General features: G+C 52.3%; 2 protein-coding genes across 6 annotated transcripts in view; both read left to right on the top strand.

Moving 5' to 3' along the window:
• Positions 1–422: 422 nt before the first annotated feature.
• On the top strand, positions 423–13,979 carry CNDP2 (carnosine dipeptidase 2). 3 transcript variants are annotated; one of them, XM_061399517.1, is made up of 12 exons: positions 423–504; positions 3,638–3,718; positions 4,807–4,950; positions 7,044–7,206; positions 7,950–8,038; positions 9,429–9,629; positions 9,828–9,912; positions 10,590–10,750; positions 11,538–11,702; positions 12,608–12,749; positions 12,924–13,071; positions 13,435–13,979. In XM_061399517.1, the coding sequence occupies exons 2-12, from the start codon at positions 3,659–3,661 to the stop codon at positions 13,502–13,504; spliced, it is 1,428 nt and encodes a 475-aa protein (XP_061255501.1). In that variant the 5' UTR covers positions 423–504; positions 3,638–3,658; the 3' UTR covers positions 13,505–13,979. The 3 variants fall into 3 exon arrangements, with proteins under 3 accessions (XP_061255501.1, XP_061255502.1, XP_061255503.1); XM_061399519.1 differs by having other exon boundaries at positions 503–819; XM_061399518.1 differs by having other exon boundaries at positions 499–3,718.
• An 8,344-nt stretch (positions 13,980–22,323) lies between these two features.
• Positions 22,324–23,005, top strand: part of CNDP1 (carnosine dipeptidase 1) — a 29,340-nt gene continuing 28,658 nt past the window's right edge. For 2 of the 3 annotated variants that reach the window (XM_061399515.1, XM_061399514.1), the window contains exon 1: positions 22,340–22,553. The gene's annotated coding sequence lies outside the window, so the exon portion shown is untranslated. Of the gene's footprint in view, positions 22,554–23,005 lie in introns of all 3 variants that reach the window. The other variant, XM_061399516.1, reaches the window with a different exon arrangement.

Here is a 23,005-nt window from a genome sequence, read left to right as displayed (position 1 = left end):
ACTGTCGGCGGGAGGTCTGGGTTTTTTTTTTTCCTCCCCCAAAGCCTGAGGGTTCGGGGGTGTGTGGGCGACCCAACTTCAGACCCCCCCCCCCTGCACCAAAGACCACCTCTCAAACCTCATAGAGAGGGAGGTAGCGGGAGGTCACCACCTGGGCAGGTGCTCTGGAGCCCCGCCTCCCCGGCTTCCGCCCCGCCCCCCCGGTTTCAGCCCCGCCTCCCCAGTTTCAGCCCCGCCCCATCCCTGCCCCGCCTCCCCGGCTTCAGCCCCGCCCCGCCGAACTCACGTACCGCGCGGTGAAGAGCGGGGAGACGGTGGGGCGGGGCGACGCTATCCCCAGAAAGGCCCAGGATTGGTGGACGGCACGGCGGCGGGGGCGGGGCGACGCCGGCTCTTCCGGAAGGGACCCCTGATTGGTGGGCGGGGTGGGCGGGGAGGGGCGTGCCCGTCCCGGGGGCGTGGCCTGAGCACGTGGTGCGGAACTGGCGCTGCAGCTGCGGGCGGGTGAGCGGTCTTCCCCGGGTGGAGAGGTCCCCGAGGGCGGCGGGAGCGGGAGGCGAGGCTAGCAATGTGGGGCCGCGGGCCGCCTCCGGAGGAGCAAGGGAGAACGGGCGCGGTTGGGGAGCCGCTGATGCCGGCCCGCCCCATGGCCGTCCCAAATGGCAGGAGAGTGTGTTGGGTCAAAAGACAGCCCGTTCCGCTCGGAGGTCGGAGCTCTGGGGTTGCGGGTGGCGCGCCGGCCTGCCGACCCTCCCGCGGCGAGGCCCGCAGAGAACGAAAGCCTGGCTCTTCCCGCGGAGCCCTTGGCGGAGGCCGAAGGTTGGTGCTGCGCCCGCGGGGCGGAGGCCCGGGGTCGGGGGTCTCTAACCCCGCGTCCTCACTTGAGGCCGGGAGGTTGCTCTGAGGCAGCGTCCGCCTTCCCACCGGTCAGGTGCGGTGATGCTTGGTCCCCGGTCGGCCTGCACTGAGTCCTTGAGACCCTGGGCCTCGCGGGCAGGGCCTTCGACCCGCCGCCGCCGCACGCACGGGATCCTGGTGCTGACTCAGCGGTCTGGTGGAGGTTTCTTCATGCCTTTGTCGTCCCTGGTGTTGGCAGGGAGGAGTGGCCGAGAGTCATTTTGTAGACCTGTATGTTTGCGATTGGACAAACTAGAGGGTTCCGCCCCTATTTTAGTGGCTTTTACGCAGACTTGAAGCCACGATTCTGGTGTGTGTTTAGTCTCTTCCTGTGTCTTGAGTTAATGAGGGACAGGATGGGGCACTCATAACTGGAGGAACCTTTTGTAGGTGTCACTGGATGGTCCCGGGTACTCCCCTGTCACTCCTTCCTCTCACACTAATTCACTGCCAAGGCTGTTACTCCCTGGAACCTTAGATTTCAAGAGTGCAGTCTGCCTAGCAGTCTTCGATTTGGTAATACTTGCTTTTATTCCCTCCAGCTCAACACTTTTACCCTCGTCAGTGGGGTTCACCAGGACATATAAAAGTGGTCCTATCTAATGGATTTGGTGCTGGCAGTAGTGAAACAGGAAAAACCCGACTGTGAGTGGGAGGGAGAAATGGACCTGGCCCCACCTCTCTGGGTGAGCAGTTCAGAACAGCAGTAGCTTTTCTCTGGCCCTGGTGAGGTGGCAGGCCATGCTGAACAATCTGCTCTCTGTTTACTCTCCTTTGGTTAAAAAAAAAAAATGCAACTTTGATAGTTCTATCTTTGACTTTAGCTGGAAGGCCATTGCTTAATCGGGCCACAAAGAACATGGTATTAATGAGAATTTATCACAATGAGCATGGGATCTGTGTTATTTAATGACCAGAAACTCAAATGAAAAGTACCTGACTTAGTGTAGTTTCCTGCTAAATAGAGTTTCTTTTGTGATTGAAAACTTTGACTTATGTGCAGTGCCTCTGCATTTATGACCCCGTCATTGAGATAAAGGAGAAGGAAATGGCACCCCACTCCAGTACTCTTGCCTGAAAAGTCCCATGGACGGAGGAGCCTGGTAGGCTGCAGTCCATGGGGTCGATAGGAGTTGGACAGGACTGAGAGACTTCACTTTCATTTTTCACTTTCACTTTTCACTTTCATGTATTGGAGAAGGAAATGGCAACCCACTCCAGTATTCTTGCCTGGAGAATCCCAGGGACCCTGGAGCCTGGTGAGCTGCCGTCTATGGGGTCACACAGAGTCGGACACAACCGAAGCAACTTAGCAGCAGCGGCATTAAGATAAGGCCCTCAGCTGAAACAACCTGAGCTGGCTGGGAGGTCTGTGTACTCTGTCGCTGATGTTGGAAGAGGATTTTCCTTACTGAACTCTCACTGCACATCCACGGTCTGCTGCCAGGCTTCATGACTCTGAATTAAGTCCCTCGTCTGTTGGAGCTCCTCGTGGCTCTGACAGTAAAGAATCTGCCTACGGTGCAGTAGACCAGGGTTCAATTTCTGGGCCAGGAAGATCCCCTAGAGAAGGGCCACCTACTCCAGTATTCTTGCCTGGAGAATCCCATAGACAGAAGAGCCTGGTGGGCTACAGTCCATGGAGTCACAAAGAGTCAGACAGGACTGAGCAGCTAATATTTTCACTTCTTTCTGTTTAGATGTGACTTCAAAGTCCTAAACCGAGAAAAAGATACTCTTTAACTGCAGTGTGTCCATACATGGGTGCTTGTCTGGTGTCTCGCTCCAGAGATCAGTTAGCAGGGTCTTGTGACTCTGAGCTGCAGTTCTAAAATACTTCCCTTCACTGTGGTGCTGAGTTTGCTCCCGGTCCGTGAGCTCTTCTCAGTCGCTGCTGAGGCTTGAATCTTGCCATGTGATGGAAGATGAGTTGTCACTTGGAAGAATCGGGGGGAGCTCCTTCTGAAAGTCCCAGTTCTGAGATTTTCTTTATCTCGTGTGAGTTCCAGTTTTTAAAGATGCTGACTCAAATGGCAGCTTCTCCCCTGTTTCGGTAAGGTGGAGCAGGATGTGTTTGGTCTCCAGCAGGAGGAGCTGGGTGTTAGACAATGCACTTGGGGAGGTGGACGCTTGTGTTCCCTCATCCCAGTGGGCTTTCAAACGACGTCCTACCCGTTTCTGGACCTGGGTTGTCAGTTTCCTTAACCTGAACCCACGTTCCTCTCCTTGGATCTTGGGTGCTGTGCTGGTTGGTTTGCGGTATAGGGACACATGTGACATTTTTGCTGAGAGCCTTGGAGTGATTATTTCCTCTGTGGTAGTAGTAAGTGGGAAGTTCTCTGTGTGCTTTGAGGGTAAAATTAAATTTTTTAAAAAAGTGTTAAGAACAGTGGTGCATCAGTACTCCTGGAAAGTACCTGCTTTTAATTATATCAGATTGTCTTCAACTCAGGCCCTTGCTTCAGTTACCTGCCATTCTGTCACACAATTCCTGGGTACTTTTCTTTCTGAAAAAAAAAAGAAAAGAAAGAATGGTGATCAGCCTGAGCCTCTGACTGCTTTCCCAAGACGTTGTCTCTACTGAGGTCACTTCCTGGAGCCCTCGTGACGGCCGTGTCCTGTGCTGTCGGGGCGGGGTGCAATTTATGATCCTGAACAAGTGCCTCCGGGGCCTGAGGATCAGTCAGGCCCTGTCTTGAGGCAGCACTGACAGGTTCTTCTTCTTCCCCGGAGTCTCCAGGATCTGTGGTCTGGTTGAAAGATGTCGGCCCTCACCACCCTGTTTAAGTACGTGGACGAAAATCAGGATCGGTATGTTAAGGTAAGGGAGAGTGTAGTGACTGTTCGCATTCAGTTTAATCCCGTAGGACCCAGGGAAACTTCAAGGAGCTAATATGATTGATGATGTTCTAATCAAGTATTAACAATGCCGTCTAGGCAGAGAAAGACAAATGCTAGTGTGATCTCACTTATATGTGGAATCTGAAAAAGGTGAACTCAGAGAAGCGGAGAGTCAAACCCTGGTTGCCAGGGACCGAGGGGTGGGGAGATGGGGGTTTGGCCTAAGGGTACTGACCTGTTACGAGATGAATAAGTTCTGGGGATCCAGTGCACTGTGTGGTGAATATAGTTACCAGTACTCTGTTGTGTGTTTGAATAGATGTTAAGTCTTGCCCCCCCAAACCAAAAAAAAAGGTAACTTAAATTGTGTATTGTCCAGAGGTCTTTTCCTCTGCTTTCTCATTACAGTATGTAAGTTACTCTTTTGACTTTTGATAGAAACTCTTAATACATGTTTCTAGAAAGCAAAGCTAATTCAGGATTTTTGTCTGGTCTTGTGATAGATATAAAGAACTATCTTACATTGCATGTTTTAAATGATTCAGTAATCTTATATGTTAATCTGTTTCTTGATGTTAATGTAAAGAGCCATGCATTAAAATCACCTTTGGTAGACATATTTCAGGTGAAATCTTTCCAGTTCTCATTTGAAAAATTATATTTTAGAGAGCATGGCCATTCTCAGGATGATAAATAAGGGAACTTGGACTTTGAAGATATTGGGTATTTTCTGTATCTTTCAGTTTCAATTTTGTCAGAACCAGATATAAACATGTTCATGAAACTTACACATTTCATAAAAAAAACTTACACGTCTTGCAACCACATCGTGTTTGGTGGTTAACGAGTCTCCTGTCATTTTGTATAGTTCTTGGTATGGGGTCAGTGCAAAGCGTCCTTATATCTTAAACAGAAAGCAGATGTCACAGATCTCTTTCCCCATGTCTGGGCAGCAGGATCCAGACGGAGCAGACAGCTCTGTGGGCCTGAAAATGGCCCACCCGTGAGCGCCTTCGTCCCTCCCAGAGCAGCTTTTCCAAATCCCTTTTGCTTGTTCTCCACCCACAGAAGCTTGCGGAATGGGTGGCCATCCAGAGCGTGTCAGCGTGGCCAGAGAAGAGAGGCGAGATCCGCAGGATGATGGAGGTGGCGGCCGCCGACATCAAGCAGCTGGGCGGCTCTGTGGAGCTGGTGGACATCGGGACCCAGAAGGTGGGCGGGATGGGAGCTTTCCTGGGCGGCTCCGTGGAGCTGGTGGGCATCGGGACCCAGAAAGTGGGCCGTGGGGCCAGATGGGAGCTTTATTGAGGGGTTGGCAGGACTTGGCAGGTCCTCACAAGTTCTGAAGGCTTTGCTGCAGATAAATCACTGGTGTTTATTGTGTCTTAGTAACTTATGTATTTGTTTATTTTCGATTGCGCTGGGCCTTGGTTGCTGTGCGGGCTCTTCTCTCGTTGAGGCAAGCAGGGTTGCTCTCTAGTCGAGGTGCACAGGCTTCTTACCGTAGTGGCTTCTCTGGTTGCAGAGCACGGGCTTTAGGGTGCACAGGCTTCAGTGGTTTCAGCTCCCAGACTCTGGGCACAGGCTCGGTAGTTGTGGCACACGGGCTTGGTTGCTCCATGACATGTGGGATCTTGCAGGACCAGGGATCAAACCCGTGTCTCCCGCATTAGCAGGCAGGTTCTTTTACCACTGAGCCACCAGGGAAGCCCAACTTGCTGGTCTTTCAAACAAGCACAGGTGGCCTGATTTGGATGCTAAACCGGGTGGCTTCTTGAGTCCGAGTGCACCAAGCTTCACAATACCCATCGTGTTCCTCCAGGGAGGGGAACTGTTGAGGGTTAGCCAAGAGGAAGCAAACAGAATGGCCCTTCCTACATGAGCTGAGGTTCCTCCCCCGAAGCCAGGCGGCCTTCAGACCAGGAAGGTACACTCTGCCCATTAGATGCAAAGCTAATGAAGACGCCCACTCACTCACAGCCACTGTGTCCCCAGTGTCAGGATTGATAAAACAGCGCTTTTTTCATGACTCAGTTCCTGGGAAAGAGCGACTTTAGGTGTGGGGCACTGGGCTCAGTTGCCTTCTAATGCAGGAATCTGACAGACTCCAACTTGAATGAGTGATCTCGCTGTGCGCTCCCTTATTCTGCTGTTTTCGTTTCAGATGATGTCAGCCCCGTGTTAACTACATGTTTCGTGCCATGCATTGTCAGCAGTTGTAATACTCCTTTATGTTGCAGGGCTGACTGGGTTTGGCTTATCTTGGTTCTCTTGTCTGATGATTTAGGTGTTGGTTGAAATCACAGTCCTGGGATTTTAGAAGTGGGCGTTCAGCCCGGTCTGCTCTTCTCATAAATGGAAGGACCCAGAGGCTCAGACAGGCTCTGTCTCTCTGGGAAGCAGTAGTAGGTCCATGGCAAAGGAGGTTACAGTCTGGGCCTTCCGATTCCAGTCCAGTTTGCATATGAGACTTCTGCTGACCACAGACTGAATAGTTGATTTAAGGTTACTTAAGATATGTTGCAACTTCCTGGCGCTTTCCCCACTCCTCACTGTGAGAGGACAGACCAGTATTCCTGGAGTTGTTTTCTGTTAGGAGCATACTTGTCATGCTTCCTCTCCCTTTTTCCTAATATGCTAAAAAAATAAAATCTAGGTGGCAAATAACTTTTAAGAGTTGTTACTTTAAAATAGGTGAAACTATTCCGACTGAGCACTCACACCTTAGCAATGTATTTTTCCTGGAGAGGGAAATGGCAGCCCACTCCAGTGTCCTTGCCTGGAGAATCCCATGGACAGAGGAGCCTGGCGGGCTATGGTCTGTTGGGTTGCAAAGAGTCCGACACAACTGAGCATTTTTAAAGATCATCTTTTAAAAATTGAGCAAGCTGCCTGCAGTTATAAACATGATTGTCTCTGTGCTCTGGATTATGGGAACATATATTCTTGTTAATTATTGACTCAGTGGAACAATGTGATACTGAGCTCTGCAATAGAGGGTGATTGATGAGAACAGATAACTTGCCCAGGGCGTGCTGATAGCACCTGCTGTAAACACCACTCTCTTCTTTTTTTTTTTTTTTAATTGGTGTAGAGTTGTTTTCCAACGTTGTGTTGGTTCCTCCTGTACAGCAAAGTGAATCAGCTATACGTACACATATGTCCCTTCCAGTCACCACAGAGCACTGAGTTCTCTGCATTCTACAGTGGGTTCTCATGCGTTACCTTGTCTGTATGGGAGACTGGGGTTAGCACCGCGCTTCTTGACCAAGGACCATCCTCCATGGCCTCCCCTCCTCCCCCAGCTCCCTGATGGCTCCGAGATCCCACTTCCGCCCATTTTACTCGGCAAGCTGGGCTCTGACCCACAGAAGAAGACGGTGTGCATCTATGGCCACCTGGACGTGCAGCCGGCGGCCCTGGAGGACGGCTGGGACAGCGAGCCCTTCACCCTGGTGGAGCGAGATGGTAGGCTGCTCCCTGGAGGAGGGGGACCTGTATCACGCTGGCTTTAGGAAGTGTGGCCCAGCCTCTCAGGTGCCATCTTTCTAGAACCAGCTGTTTTCACAGAGCCTAGAAATTGGGTTCTGGAAACTTCACGTCTGTGCTCTATCCCTGAAACCCCAGGAAGCCTTCCTTTCCCAGCAGAGCCTGGTCTCCGTGGCCTTGGGCACGCTGGGCTTCCCACACCTGCTGCCACTTCCCCAGGAAGCCTGGCCTGAGCCAGCATGGCCCCCAACCTGGGACCTGAATCCAGCCCGACTCTAGGAGAAGCGTCAGCATTTCCCTGACCCCCACCCCCGCCCCACCTTCATCTCTGAACACTGACTTTTCCACACGGGACGTGGCCTTTGGCCCTGTGGAGCAGCCCCCTCATGTGTACCTTGTCCCCTTGGGCCGAGTCCAGGCTGTCTTTAATGGAAACTTTTCCTCGGGACATGTTGAGTTTCTGTTGAAGCCTCCCTGACGGCGCAGGGGCAGTCAGGTCATCACGGCTCACGTGGTCCCTGTGGTGCACTTGCCGTCTTGTCCCCTCTGCCCACCCCTCCCCTCATCCCCTCCCAGCCACTCCCAGTGGCACCCTGCTCCCCACCCTGCCCCGGGCACCCAGAGATCACTCTCATCTCACCCTGCTCATCTGCCTTCCCCACACTGATCCTCCCCCTCCGTCTGTGACCATCACCCAGCGAACGTGCTGATTGCTATTCCAGGCAAACTGTTTGGGAGAGGAGCCACCGACGACAAGGGGCCGGTGGCCGGCTGGATCAATGCCCTGGAAGCCTTCCAGAAAACCAAGCAGGTACGCGGCCTGCGCCCCGCCACCCCCTTCACCTGTTCCACCTGGTGGTGCGCAGTGGGGCTTTGTGTTCCCGGAACAGCAGTAAAGATCAAAGATCACACTCCCCAACCCCCCCACCGAGCGGGATCAGCACAGCAGGGCCACGTTCCGCTTCATAGCCTGTTTTCTAGTTTTAGGAAACACTGAAGATGCAGTGGTTTATGGTTGTTCTAAGGTCACCCTGTTGGTGACTCAGCAGAGACCCAGCCAGCAGGGGAGGCGAGAGCTCTGGGCACGGACCGCGCCTGGGGAGGGGGTACTCGCCAGCAGGGGACCCAGGCTGTGATGGAACCCAGGCTGTGATAGCGGGCAGATCCTTTACTTCATGTTATTCTCTTAATCTAGTACTCTTGCCTGGAGAATCCCATAGATGGAGGAGCCTGGTAGGCTGCAGTCCAGGGGTGGAAAAGAGTCAGACACGACTGAAGTGACTTAGCAGCAGCAGCAGCAGTTTTGATGATAACGTATAGACAGTTTCTGCATCTTGCTCTTACCTTGAGATGAGATAAGAAAAGCGTTTTTGTCAGGACGTGGAGGGGTAGATCTGAAAAGGGTCCAAGTGTGCTGTGCTCAGGGGCCCTGGGGTCTGCGGTGGCGGAGGGGAGGGGCGTCAGTTCACAGACCCAGCCCCCAGCCACCTCTTTTCCCCTAGAGAGGTGGAGGGGCGGGGCGTGTGGTGAGCGGCGCTTCCGGGGGCGTCTCTGAACTGGGACCCCACAGACGTGAGTGCATGTGGGCCGGCCACCCATGGCCTTTGGCCTCAGATCACTCAGGTGCAGCTCCATGGTCTCACCTGTGGAAGGGGGCCACCCACCTCAGGGCACAACGCTGGGGAGAACTGGAAACCCCCGAGTAGGAGGCTGCGGCCTCTCAAATTCACTGTCAGCTCTGGAAGAGGAGGGCCTGCGGTGGGTGGAGGGCCCGGCCCTGAGGGAAGACGGCGCCCACTCACTCCTTCCAGGGATGCACTGCGTGGCCATCACAGTGCGGACGGAGGCTCCGGCCGGGTTTGTGTCCCGGCCTCTGTCTTCAAGCAGCTCAGCTTTGCCAGAGACGCCTGATCTGTGCTGGGTGCTCACAGAAACCCTGCAAGTGGGCCGCGCGATTAGGCTGGGGGCCCCTGGGAGCAGTCCTTCCAGGTGACCGGCCGGAGCCGGGCCGTGTCCCGGCAGCCCGGCGCTGGGGCGGAGGGTCTCTGCCAGCCCCCACTGCCCGCCCCGCGGTCAGTGCAGGGAAAGTCAGTAGGGTATTTGAAATGCACGATCTCACAACACTTGGTGGCTTCCTGTCCGTTGTTCTAAGAAATAAAATTCCGTGTACGCTGACTACCTTCTTCACCACCCCCTCCCAGGAAGTCCCCGTCAACGTCCGCTTCTGCCTGGAGGGCATGGAGGAGTCGGGCTCCGAGGGCCTGGACGCGCTGATCTTCGCGCAGAAGGACGCCTTCTTCAAGGATGTGGACTACGTGTGCATCTCCGACAACTACTGGCTGGGCAAGAACAAGCCCTGCATCACCTACGGGCTGCGGGGCATCTGCTACTTCTTCATCGAGGTGCGCGGGAGCCGCGCCTCCCCCAGGAGGGTCTCTGGTTGCAGCCAGAGCCTTGTGATTTAGGGAGTGCCTGGCCGGGCCTGGGGGGCAGCAAACCGATTTCGGAGCGTGCACTGTGAGCGTCCTCTGTCGGCTTTCCCGCCGCGGGGTGAGGGCGAGCTCCCGGGAGCAGCCCGCAGAGTGGCCGTGTGTCCACAGGTGGAATGCAGCGACAAGGACCTGCACTCGGGCGTGTACGGCGGCTCGGTGCACGAGGCCATGACCGACCTCATCATGCTGATGGGTGAGCGCGGGTGGGCCCCTGCAGCGATTCGGGGGTCTTCTCTCCCTCCCTCCCTCTCTGGCTGCTCCCTCTAACAGGCCCACTTGGTTCATGTCTGCCTCCCCTTCACTCCCCACCACCTTCCCCCGGTCACCAGACCCCACCTCGGGTCCCTAGAATCACGGCCATCCTTGCCCTGGCTGCGGTGGTGTCTCACCTTCCTGCAGGGGGTTGCTCTGGTCCAGATGGCTGTCACTGGCCACAGCGGGTCTCCTGTGAGGCTCTCTCACGGCCCCACCTGGCACCCGGCCCACTCACCGTGTGCTGAGTCCCATTTTCCTCCCAGGTGGGCAGTGTGTGCTGTACATGAAGCCGACTTTCCTGGGCCTGGAGTCGGCTCTGTCTCACTGGGTTTTCCCTCCTAGGCGTGGGAGTAGGTGGCTTCTTAGGGAACATGCATTAGAAAGGAAACACGGGCCTGACGGTGGGTGGGCCACAGGAGCCAGTTTGCTGTGTGTCTTGTCCTGTGACCGTGGGTGGTTCCCCTGCCCTCCCTGTGGTCGTCTCCTACCTTAAACAGGAGGCATCGCCACGCCCTCCCGGGTTGTCACGGTAACGGATGACAGGCGGCCCAGGTGCTTCTGCCGGGCCTGGGGCTGCCGCGGGCTCCCACTAACCCCTGCTTGCCCACCGCCCAGGCTGCCTGATGGACAAGAAGGGGAAGATCCTCATCCCGGGCATCAGTGAGGCCGTGGCCCCCGTGACCGAGGAGGAGCTGGAGCTCTACGACAAGATCGATTTTGACCTGGAGGAGTACGCCCGGGACGTGGGCGCTGGGACCCTCCTGCACGGCTGCAAGGTGCCCCCCACCTGCCAGGCTCACAGTGCGTGTGGCCCTGGGGCCCCAGGGAGGGGGCTGCAGGCTGGACAGACCCGGGCATACCCGGGCACATGAGCGCCAGATGCTGCCGACATCAGTGGGCAACATGTGCCAGGCTGGGAGCTCTGTGAGTTGTCAGACCACTGTGCCACCCTGGGGACCGGGCCGCCTGCAGTGGGGGAGCTTCTCCTGGTTTGCACATGCTGGGAAATGGCCCATCTGCCCAGGGGTGTCTCACTGTTCCCTGGAGAGCTGGGTACCAAGGTGGAGGCTGATTGCACAGAACATTTACTTACCTGTTTGTTGGCAGAATCAGGTCTGGATATAAATTCCAGCTCTAAGTACCTGCAGCTGCAGGCCCTGGGGAAGCAAGAGGAGCTCGCCAGGCGCCTTGGGGGCCAGCTCACCCAGCGGCCCCACTGGGTCGGTGCCGCCTCCTTCTGGGCGTGCGGTCCCCCAGCCGCCTGGTCTCCCCTGCAAGCAGCTGGTGCTGACCCCCAACCCACAGTGCTGACTGCTGTTGGCAGTGCTGTCCCCTGACAAGCTGGTGCTGACCCCCAACCCACAGTGCTGACTGCTGTTGGCAGTGCTGTCCCCTGACAAGCTGGTGCTGACCCCCGAGCCGCAGTGGGGAATCCCCCAACCCACAGTGGGGACCCCTGACCCGCAGTGGGGACCCCTGACCAGCCAGTGGGGATGCCTGACCAGCGGGTGCTGACCCCTGACCTGCAGTGCTGACCCCTGACCGCTGGCCGTCTCTCTGCAGAAGGACATCCTGATGCACAGATGGCGTTACCCATCCCTGTCTCTTCACGGCATTGAAGGTGCCTTCTCCGGGTCAGGGGCCAAGACCGTGATTCCACGCAAGGTGGTCGGCAAGTTCTCCATCCGACTCGTCCCGAACATGACTCCGGAAGTGGTCAGCGAGCAGGCACGTGGACGCGGGAGTGCGAGGAGGGCTGCTGTGCCCGAGGAGATGGTCACTGAGAGCCCCAGGGGCACCCCCAACAGGGAAGGGTGCTCGCCTCCCCCACACAGCCCCGCCCTTGGCGCTCCTCAGCTCAGCCATCACTAGAATAAGCAGGTCAGATCCTAATCAGAGATAAAGGCCAAATAAAACAGCATCCCCTGTGCACGACCTTTGTCCCTGCTGAGGTGTGCTAAAATCTGACCTCTGACCTCATTCTAAGGCTTTGAAGCAAAGGCTGACTTTGGGCTGAATGTGTTGTGGTGAGAGTCCAGGGTCTGGTCTGTGGTGAGCAACAGAGGGGGCTGGGGGTTCCAGAGGGGAGAGGACTGGGGGAGAACATGAGACCCGGTGTTCACCCATAGACTCACTGTAGACCCCGTGTAGACCCTCACAGACCCAGTGTAGACCCTCACAGACCCAGTGTAGACCCCTCATAGACCCAGTGTAGACCCCTCATAGACCCAGTGTAGACCCCTCATAGACCCAGTGTAGACCCCTCATAGACTTAGTGTAGACTCTCATAGACCCACTGTAGACCCTCATATACCCAGTGTAGACCCTCATAGACCCCGTGTAGACCCCTCATAGACCCAGTGTAGACCCTCATAGACCCCATGTAGACCCCTCATAGACCCAGTGTGGACCCCCTCGTAGACCCCGTGTGGACCCCTCATAGACATAGTGTAGATCCCTCATAGACCCCATGTGGATCCCTCATAGACCCTGTGAAGACCCTCACAGACCCCGTGGAGACCCTCATAGACCCCGTGGAGACCCGCCCCCCGGAGACTTGTCTTGGAGTGAACCCCCAGCCCTGGACCAGAGGCCAGGCTTGTGAGACGTTGTCCCTCCCGTCTGTGGTTCAGGTTACAAGCTACTTGACCAAGAAGTTTGCTGAGCTTCACAGTCCCAACAAGTTCAAGGTGTACATGGGCCACGGCGGGAAGCCCTGGGTGTCCGACTTCAACCACCCTCACTACCTGGCTGGGAGGAGGGCCCTGAAGACAGGTGGGACGCAGCCCTGGGGGCGGGCGGGCGCTGCGGGTCCCTGTGCTGCCTGGGCCATGCCGCCTCCCACCATGGGAGCGGAGCCGCTCGCAGAGGGCCTGAGTTCAGGGTTGCCGGGCAGTGGATGTGTGGTGGGCCCCTAAAGCTCAGTTTCGTTTCTTCTGTCCTCCTCAGTGTTTGGTGTCGAGCCGGACTTGACCAGGGAAGGCGGCAGCATCCCAGTGACACTGACGTTCCAGGAGGCCACAGGCAAGAACGTCATGCTGCTGCCCGTGGGCTCGGCGGACGACGGAGCGCACTCCCAGAACGAGAAGCTCAACCGGTGAGCCTGGAAGAGGGGCTGACCGCAGGGCAGGGGCTGCTGAGAGCAGAGACAGACCCTGCCAGAGGGCTGGGGTCGAGGCCAGAGCCCAGGGTGTTAGGACGCAATGTGGAGACCTCGGCCCAGACACGGGGGGCCTGTGGTCGCGGAGAGGCACTGCACTGAGTCCTGGTGGGAGCCCGCACGTCCAGGAGGCCAGGATCAAGGCTGGTCCCTATGGGGCGCTGGGCTGGGCGTGGGAACCAACCGGGCCAGAGCATTCAGGGCCAGCAAGCCAGGGCGCCAGGCATCCGCTCCCGGAAGGAATGCGTGCATGGGCCCCAGAGCTCGGGTGTGTCACTGATCCCCATTCCTCCTGGCCAGGCGCAACTACATTGAGGGGACCAAGATGCTGGCCGCGTACCTGTACGAAGTCTCCCAGCTGAAGGACTGAGCACCGCCCTGCCATCCCCACACGCTCCCCCTCCTCTCGGGACCGCCCGCCACTCCTCCCCTCTGTCAGGTTCTGCAGACTTCCAGCGCGGATGTGAGAGCCCCCGCCCCGTCTCAGGATGGGGTAGCCTCCACTGGCCGCGATAAGCGGTCAGGCCCAGGGCCTGTCAGCAACCCTGGATAAGCTGACTGCTCCCCGGTGGTCAGCGTGACATGGTCTCCAGAAGATAGCACACGTTCCTCCATAGAAAGTGCTAGATGGCGTCCATGAGGGCTGAAGAGGGGACTCAGGGTCTCCTGGCCCTGCCTGTGTCCCCAGGTCATGGTCGTACCCGCTTGGAGTGTCCTGTCCCAGCACCTGGGGCCTCGAGGGCAGCCTTCCCAATCCGTGCTGTCTCGGGCACATTCTGTCCTATTCTCAAGACCTTACCCATTACAATGTTCCATCTCCGTATTAAAATCCTTCAAAACCTAAACCTGAGCCGGAGGGTTATTTGGTCTCAGTCTGTGTTGCCAGTTCAGTTCAGTCGCTCAGTCGTGTCCGACTCTTTGCAACCCCATGAATCGCAGCACGCCAGGCCTCCCTGTCCATCACCAACTCCCAGAGTTCACTGAGACTCACGTCCATCGAGTCAGTGATGCCATCCAGCCATCTCATCCTCTGTCGTCCCCTTCTCCTCCTGCCCCCAATCCCTCCCAGCATCAGAGTCTTTTCCAATGAGTCAACTCTTCGCATAAGGTGGCCAAAGTACTGGAGTTTCAGCTTCAGCATCATTCCCTCCAAAGAAATCCCAGGGCTGATCTCCTTCAGAATGGACTGGTTGGATCTCCTTGCAGTCCAAGGGACTCTCAAGAGTCTTCTCCAACACCACAGTTCAAAAGCATCAATTCTTCAGCGCTCAGCTTTCTTCACAATCCAACTCCCACATCCATACATGACCACAGGAAAAACCATAGCCTTGACTAGATGGACCTTTGTTGGCAAAGTAATGTCTGCTTTTGAATATGCTATCTAGGTTGGTCATAACTTTTCTTCCAAGGAGTAAGTGTCTTTTAATTTCATGGCTGCAGTCACCATCTGCCCTGATTTTGGAGCCCAAAAAAATAAAGTCTGACACTGTTTCCACTGTTTCCCCATATATTTCCCATGAAGTGATGGGACCGGATGCCATGATCTTCGTTTTCTGAATGTTGAGCTTTATCACTTTCACTTTCATCAAGAGGCTTTTTAGTTCCTCTTCACTTTTTGCCATAAGGATGGTGTCATCTGCACATCTGAGGTTATTGATATTTCTCCCGGCAATCTTGATTCCAGCTTGTGCTTCTTCCAGCCCGGCGTTTCTCATGATGTACTCTGCATAGAAGTTAAATAAGCAGGGTGACAATATACAGCCTTGACGTACTCCTTTTCCTATTTGGAACCAGTCTGTTGTTCCATGTCCAGTTCTAACTGTTGCTTCCTGACCTGTATATAGGTTTCTCAAGAGGCAGGTCAGGTGGTCTGGTATTCCCATCTCTTTCAGAATTTTCCACAGTTTATTGTGATCCACACAGTCAAAGGCTTTGGCATAGTCAATAAAGCAGAAATAGATGTTTTTCTGGAACTCTCTTGCTTTTTCCATGATCCAGCGGATGTTGGCAATTTGTTCTCTGGTTCCTCTGCCTTTTCTAAAACCAGCTTGAACATCTAGAAGTTCACGGTTCACATATTACTGAAGCCTGGCTTGGAGAATTTTGAGCATTACTTTATTAGCATGTGAGATGAGTGCAATTGTGCGGTAGTTTGAGCATTCTTTGGCATTGCCTTTCTTTGGGATTGGAATGAAAACGGACCTTTTCCAGTCCTGTGGCCACTGCTGAGTTTTCCAAATTTGCTGGCATATTGAGTGCAGCACTTTCACAGCATCATCTTTCAGGATTTGGAATAGCTCAACTGGAATTCCATCACCTTCACTAGCTTTGTTCATAGTGATGCTTTCTAAGGCCCACTTGACTTCACATTCCAGGATGTCTGGCTCTAGGTCAGTGATCACACCATCATGATTATCTTGGTCATGAAGATCTTTTTTGTGCAGTTCTTCTGTGTATTCTTGCCATCTCTTCTTAATATCTTCTGCTTCTGTTAGGTCCATACCATTTCTGTCCTTTATCGAGCCCATTTTTGCATGAAATGTTCCCTTGGTATCTCTAATTTTCTTGAGGAGATCTCTGGTCTTTCCCATTCTGTTGTTTTCCTCTATTTCTTTGCATTAATCACTGAGGAAGGCTTTCTTATCTCTTCTTGCTATTCTTTGGAACTCTGCATTCAGATGCTTTTATCTTTCCTTTTCTCCTTTGCTTTTCACTTCTCTTCTTTTCACAGCTATTTGTAAGGCCTCCCCAGACAGCCATTTTGCTTTTTTGCATTTCTTTTCCATGGGGATGGTCTTGATCCCTGTCTCCTGTACAATGTCACGAACCTCCGTCCATAGTTCATCACGCACTCCATCTATCAGATCTAGTCCCTTAAATCTATTTCTCACTTCCACTGTATAATCATAAGGGATTTGATTTAGGTCATACCTGAATGGTCTAGTGGTTTTCCCTACTTTCTTCAATTTAAGTCTGAATTTGGCAATAAGGAGTTCATGGTCTGAGCCACAGTCAGAGCTCCTGGTCTTGTTTTTGCTGACTGTATAGAGCTTCTCCATCTTTGGCTGCAAAGAATATAATCAGTCTGATTTCGGTGCTGACCATCTGGTGATGTCCATGTGTAGAGTCTTCTCTTGTGTTGTTGGAAGAGGGTGTTTGTTATGACCAGTGCATTTTCTTGGCAAAACTCTATTAGTCTTTGCCCTGCTTCATTCCGTATTCCAAGGCCAAATTTGCCTGTTACTCCAGGTGTTTCTTGACTTCCTACCTTTGTATTCCAGTCCCTTATAATGAAAAGGACATCTTTTTTGGGTGTTAGTTCTAAAAGGTCTTGTAGGTCTTCATAGAACCGTTCAACTTCAGCTTCTTCAGCATTACTGGTTGGGGCATAGACTTGGATTACTGTGATATTGAATGGTTTGCCTTGGAAACAAACAGAGATCATTCTGTCGTTTTTGAGATTGCATCCAAGTACTGCATTTCGGAGTCTTTGGTTGACCATGATGGCTATTCCATTTCTTGTGAGGGATTCCTGCCCGCAGCAGTAGATATAATGGTCATCTGAGTTAAATTCACCCATTCCAGTCCATTTCAGTTCGCTGATTCCTAGAATGTCAACATTCACTCTTGCCATCTCCTGTTTGACCACTTCCAATTTGCCTTGATTCATGGACCTGACATTCCAGGTTCCTATGCAATATTGCTCTTTACAGCATCGGACCTTGCTTCTATCACCAGTCACATCCACAGCTGGGTATTCTTTTTACTTTGGCTCCATCCCTTCATTCTTTCTAGAGTTATTTCTCCACTGATCTCCAGTAGCATATTGGGCACCTACTGACCTGGGGAGTTCCTCTTTCAGTTTCCTATCATTTTGCCTTTTCATACTGTTCATGGGGTTCTTAAGGCAAGAATACTGAAGTGGTTTACCATTCCCTTCTCCAGTGGACCACATTGTGTCAGAATTAACAGTAAAAGTGGAGCCTCCGGAGGAATGACTGCCTGCGCACCTCACTCCACGCAGCCCCGTGTCTGTGTGAAACTGGCTGCAGGGGAGGAGACACCACGGGGCGGGGGCGGGGGCATGGGCGGGGGTCCATCTGCCTGCCTCTGCCACCCTGTGGCCTCCCAGTGAACTCTGTCCCAAGAACACAGAGGAACCCAATATCTAGCGTTAGAGGAAGGCCTCAGGGAACACGCCGGGTCATTCCGTTTTCAGAGAGGATTGTAGCATCAGCCTCCGAGGCTTTGGCGGGTGGGGGGGTCAGGACGTTCTCCCCAACCCGCCTGCCTTTCCCTCCCACCATTCCACGTCAGAATGAGACCGGGTGCTGTCGGGTTCATGCTCACCATCAGGCCTCAGCTCCATTTAGCAGAACCTGTTAGCCCACGTCATAAGCGGAGGGCCCCAAAGCGGACACATGTGTGCCGAGCTCCTTTGACCTGAGTTCCCTGAGATGGCCTCCCAGAAGAGGCCGGTTCAGTGCGCAAGTCGAAAAGGACAGTCGTTGAGCAGGAGCTGAAGATCCTCAGGACCACAGTTCTTGCCTGTAGCTGATTATAATAAATTGTTCAGAGAAGAATCAGGATAAAACAGTAACTCGCTGTGAATGACAGAAGACTTGCAACAGCCATGGTTACAAACATGGTAAGAGTTCATTTTTAAAAAATGACTCAGTGGACAAGGGAATTTGGTTATTTCTAAGGTATATGACTTTTAAAGATAAAAATTGGTGTTACGGTGGATTATATGGACAGTAAGAACATTGAGAAACTCCTAGGAATTTGTATGCAGTTTTTGGAACACATATATTAGTTACATATACCAATACAAACATAACCTAAAGAAAGTTAAAATCACCTTTATTTCACAATGCTTCTCATGTAATTTAACATGTCAAATAAGTCTAATTAACTTTATATCATTATTTTTATAAGGAGAGAGCACAAATCTTTGATATTTTCTGGGGACCTTCTGGGAAAAAGTTCCCAAAGTTGGTTCGAAGTCAAGAAGACTTCTTTTAAAACCTGACTTTGGGGACTTCCTTGGTGGTGGAAGTCCTTCCAGTGCAGGGGGTAAAGGTTCAATCCCCGGTTGGGGATCCCACATGCCTAGTGGCCAGAAAACCAGAACATAATTCAGCAGTAATACTGTAACAAATTCAATCAAGTGGTCCACATTAAAAAAAAAAAAAAAACCTGACTTGGGGAAGTTCTCAAATAAGTCAACAGGTTTAAGATACTTTATTCAATGTGATGGCATGTAACTGTGAAATGATACTTAGTTATCTCTTAACCAAAGTCACAAAAGATTTCAAAGGCATGTACAGAAAGTTATAGTTATAAAAAGACCCAAGTTCTTTTAATATTGAGAAGACTCCGTTTTCTGAAGTAATCAAAGACCTGATTAAGACAGCATGAAGTATAGGAAATTATTATGGTAAGTATAGAATCTTTGTTTTCTAGGCATATTATTCAACAGGTAAAGTAAATCTTTTGTGATAATCCAAGAAAACTTTGTCCTCTTAACACAGAATATTGAATTCTAGTTTTGCATAGCACACTGTTGATATTAAAGATGTTTTTTAAAAAATCTTTTAATTAATTTTAACCAGCTTGACCACACAATGTATTAATAAGATTTTCTCTTTCTCACTATCTGTTCTGTAAATTTTTAATACTTATTTTTTGTTCTTTATTCTCCTTAAAAAAAGAATTGAAGCAACAATTAAATAATCTCTAAACAAGGACAAAATTATTCTCCTTTTCCCTTATCAAAAATGCATACTTATACCTTAAAGCTTTTTTTTTAACCAAAAAAATCACATCTTGCTTTCCTTGCATACTTTGTATCCAGTTTTTTTTCTTTATCATTTTTATTTCTAGTAGTTTCATTTACATATAAGACTAGAATTCTTAACTCTTCGTAATTAATATCTTGTGAATGTTTGGAGGTAAGCAATTGTGAACTGTTTGTCACACACAGCTTTCTGTAGTAGATGAGCAAATTTACAAACATATCAAGCCATCATTTCTAGGGGCATATGCTCCCTCCTGGTGGTCTGTGGTAAGTGGCTTCAGTCGTGCCTGGACTCTTTGCGACCTCATGGACTGTAGTCAGCCAGGTTCCTCTGTCCATGGAATTCTCCAGACAAGAATACTGGAGTGGACTGCCATACCCTCCTCCAGGGGACCTTCCTGACCCAGGGATTGAACCCACATCTCTTGCATCTCCTGCATTGGTGGGTGGATTCTTCACCACTAATGCCACCTGGGGTGAAAAAGAAGGCTGGATGACCATCTTGGACAGGTGACATCATCTAGCAACCTTTTCAACTTTCGTTATCGCAAAGCAGCTTACTCTAGAATGCTACAGATTATTAACCCTCTCCTCCTGCTGCTGCTGCTGCTGCTAAGTCGCTTCAGTTGTGTCTGACTCTGTGCAACCCCAGAGACGGCAGCCCACCAGGCTCCCCCGTCCCTGGGATTCTCCAGGCAAGAACACTGGAGTGGGTTGCCATTTCCTTCTCCAGATTATTAACCCTCTCCTAGCTCCCTCCTAGTGCAACTTGTTTTCAATGTGACAAAATAACATATTTACTAACAGACTCAAATATCTTTAGTCTCTCTTTAATAAACCCAAAGTAGATAATTTAAACTTATGTTTAGAAATCTCTGTTTTATCTTATTGAGAAATGATCTCAATATTTACTGATTAACCATCATTTAACTGAATATAAGTTAAAGGTTTGTGTTACCCAAAAGATTTTTGAATCTATGTTTGAGCAGATGTATTTCATAAAACCTAATTCTTTCTTGAGTTGACTGGTGCTGGGAGCCAGGCTCCGGGGAATGTGATGGGAGAGAGAGGAGGTGGTGTGAGTCCAGCCTCGGTCTTCTCAGACACGGCAGGGCCCCCAACACAGGGCTCCTGCCTGAAGGGCCGAGTATCACCGTCCAGGTGACGGAGCCCAGATGCACTGTTAAACGTCTACTCTGAGTGTCTCGGGGCAAATGGAGAAATACTGGAGGAGGGGAATTGGAGCCTGAGGACATCCCCGCCCCAGCTCCGCTTTGGAAACCGTAGGTAACTCTACACACCAGGACTCGAGGGGCTTCTGTCCCCAGAAACCCCCCGCTGGCCCCATAACCCCCAAGTGTCTGCCTCTCAATGACTTTTTCAAGCAACTTTGACCCGCCCCCCACTCCATTCAGAAGCGCTCTGATTGGACAGCAGGGCCTCTCTGCACACATACAGCGCTGAAAAGGACCACACTCAGCTTGCACATAAAGATGGGGGCACTGTCCCCCACTGACCACCCAAAGACTGGGCTTCAGAGCACGCGGAGGGAATGGGGGCCTCGGGAAAGGAGAGGACAGTAGTAGGGGAGGCACAGATGGGCTCCCCATGGGCTGCAGGACGGGGAGGGAGAGAGACCTGGGCCAGGGCTGGGAACTGCTCCGGTGAGGGCGCCCTGAGTCCCGGTACTAACAGATTTCAGCTCTGCAGTTTCTCGGGTACCTAACGACACACCTGTACCAAGGGCCAAGGACCTCTGTGGCAGTGCTGTGCTGGGGTGGTCACACAAAGCCTAGCACCCCTGATCACCTTGACCTTGCAGTTACCAGTCCTGTCCTAATGATGAAAATGGGTTAGTCGCTCAGTCATGCCTGACTCTTTGTGACCCCATGGACTGGGACTGTAGCCCACCAGGCTCCTCTGTCCATGAGGTTGCCAGGCAAGAGTGGGTTCCCATGCCCTCCTCTGGGGAATCTTTCCAACTCAGGGATGGAACCCAGATCTCCTGCATTGCAGGTGGATTTTTTTTTTATTATCTGAGCCACCAGGGAAGCCCATATAAAATAAAACCAGTTAGCAACCCTGAAAATGGAACCAGTCACTGCAGTAATTCAGCAGAGGATGTCAGTGCAGACCGGCCGCCATCAAAGAGAATGAGTGAGCTGGACAGTGGGACTGAGGCAGTCACCTGGCAAGTGGGGCAAAGGGATGACAGGATAGAAAACAGAAGAGTGAAGAAGACAGCTGGAGGGCAGATGAGATACGAGAGACTCCAGCTGTAGTAGGAGTCCCTGAAAAAAGAGCCAAGAAAACCGTGGGGAAGCAATGTGGGCATGTAGGGTAGGGGTCCCGAAGGAAAAGAATCCAACGCAGCTTTTTGACAGAAGAGAAGCCATTTTTGCCTGAGTCATTTTGGGATCTAAGCTTGGCCACCATGCTCTCAGTAATTCATGATCTTGTGGGAACAAATGATCATCATCAGGCAAGAGACATAACAACAGCAAAGATAAGGAATCAGTTGTAAAGACTCCCAGGTCTGCTTCAGTGGTAAAGATTAGCCCGAAGTGCTCCACCTCCAGACCAACTGGAATCTGAGGGATGCTAATATTGACCTTTTCTGACTCTCATGGCTTCAATCATCTATCAACTACCTTGGTCCCAGTTCTCTGCTGAATTCTGCTCTATTTCAGCCCCTTCATGAAGATGCACGTACCCTTAGCTTAAAACTCCCCAAGTATCTCTGTTCCGGGTGACACTACTTTGAGAAAGATCCCTTAAGTGTTCTCCTTATTTGTTGCAAGTGATAAACCCTTCCTCCTCCTGTTCTTTGACTGGTATGTTATTTTTGACTTGATACCTACCAAGAGGTGAGCCCAGTGCTGGTGTCCCAGTCGCCTGCGTGCAGCATGAGGCATCACCTCTGGGTCTCGGAATGAGGCTCAGCTGAGCTCTCCTGAATATTCACTGGAAGGACTGATGCTGAAGCTGAAACTCCAATGCTTTGGCCACCTGATGTGAAGAACTGACTCATTGGAAAAGACCCTGATGCTGGGAAAGATTGAAGGCAGGAGGAGAAGGGGACGACAGAGGATGAGGTGGTTGGATGGCTTCACCGACGCGATGGACATGGGTTTGAGCAAGCTGCAGGATACAGTGAAGGACAGGGAAGCCTGGTGTGCTGCAGTCCACGGGGTCGCAAAGAGCCAGACGCGACTGAGAGACTGAATACCAACAGCAAGCTCTCCTCTGGGGTGAGGCTCACCCATCCGAGCCCACGAGAAGGAGGAGAAACTGGTGGTTCTTGGGGCTTCCTGGGGAGGCCGGCTCCTTGAAACTGCTCCTTGGCCCAGGGCCGTGCCCAGGCTGCCCCCTGAAAGCCCCGCCCTCACGGGCTTGCTGAACTGGCTCATCTCTGCAGGAGTCCTTGGCTCAGTTCAGAGGTTGCAGGGGAATGAACAGAATCCAGCAAAGCTGGCTTTTTTGGTTTGGAATTTTTATTGTTTAATCCTCTCATGATGAGATTAAACTAGGCTAATTTTTTCTATATCATAAAGTTCATCAAAGCTGACACAGGTAGAGCGATAGCTGTAAGACATCACGTGGGACCCGGAAAGCCTTGGTAAGTAGCATTCTGGGCATCCAGGTGGACCCTGGCACTAAAGTTGCTTAGGGGCAGAAAAGGGCTTGTCTGATGGGCCGTCGTGTGTACACAGGGGGGCCACTCTTGGCCCCCGGCTGTGTGGGGTGGGAGGCAAGAATGCTTTCATTTTCTATTCTTCATGCCGCTCAACCCAAGAAGCTAAGGACAACCCAGCCTCCTCGTGAAATGCCTGCTGTTTTCCTGGCAGGAGATAGAGAAGCGTCATTGGTTGAGGCAGCCCAGGGGCATTCCAAGGCCACTGTCTGCTAAGCACACATGTCATCTAACTTTCTCCCCAGTTGTTGACTGGAGGCAGGCAAGAGCAGAGAGACCCCACAGGCCTGTGTCCATGGTGGGGTGAGGCTTTGAGGAAGTGCAGCTCGGTTGATGGGTGGAGGATGGTCACCGCAGAGGTGTGGCTGGTAGTCGGA

Source organism: Bos javanicus, chromosome 24 (genome assembly GCF_032452875.1).
Source record: "Bos javanicus breed banteng chromosome 24, ARS-OSU_banteng_1.0, whole genome shotgun sequence".
Classification (NCBI taxonomy): Eukaryota; Metazoa; Chordata; class Mammalia; order Artiodactyla; family Bovidae; genus Bos; species Bos javanicus.
The sequence above is the reverse complement of the archived record's forward strand: the minus strand, read 5'-3'. Positions and strand labels throughout refer to the sequence as shown.

Bases quoted from the DNA above. Each gene is read 5' to 3' on its own strand.
- CNDP2 (XM_061399517.1), top strand. From the start codon at position 3,659: ATGTCGGCCCTCACCACCCTGTTTAAGTACGTGGACGAAAATCAGGAT. The intron at 9,913-10,589 runs GTGAGCGCGGGT...CCCACCGCCCAG, and splicing joins CGACCTCATCATGCTGATGG to GCTGCCTGATGGACAAGAAG. The intron at 11,703-12,607 runs GCACGTGGACGC...TCTGTGGTTCAG, and splicing joins CGGAAGTGGTCAGCGAGCAG to GTTACAAGCTACTTGACCAA.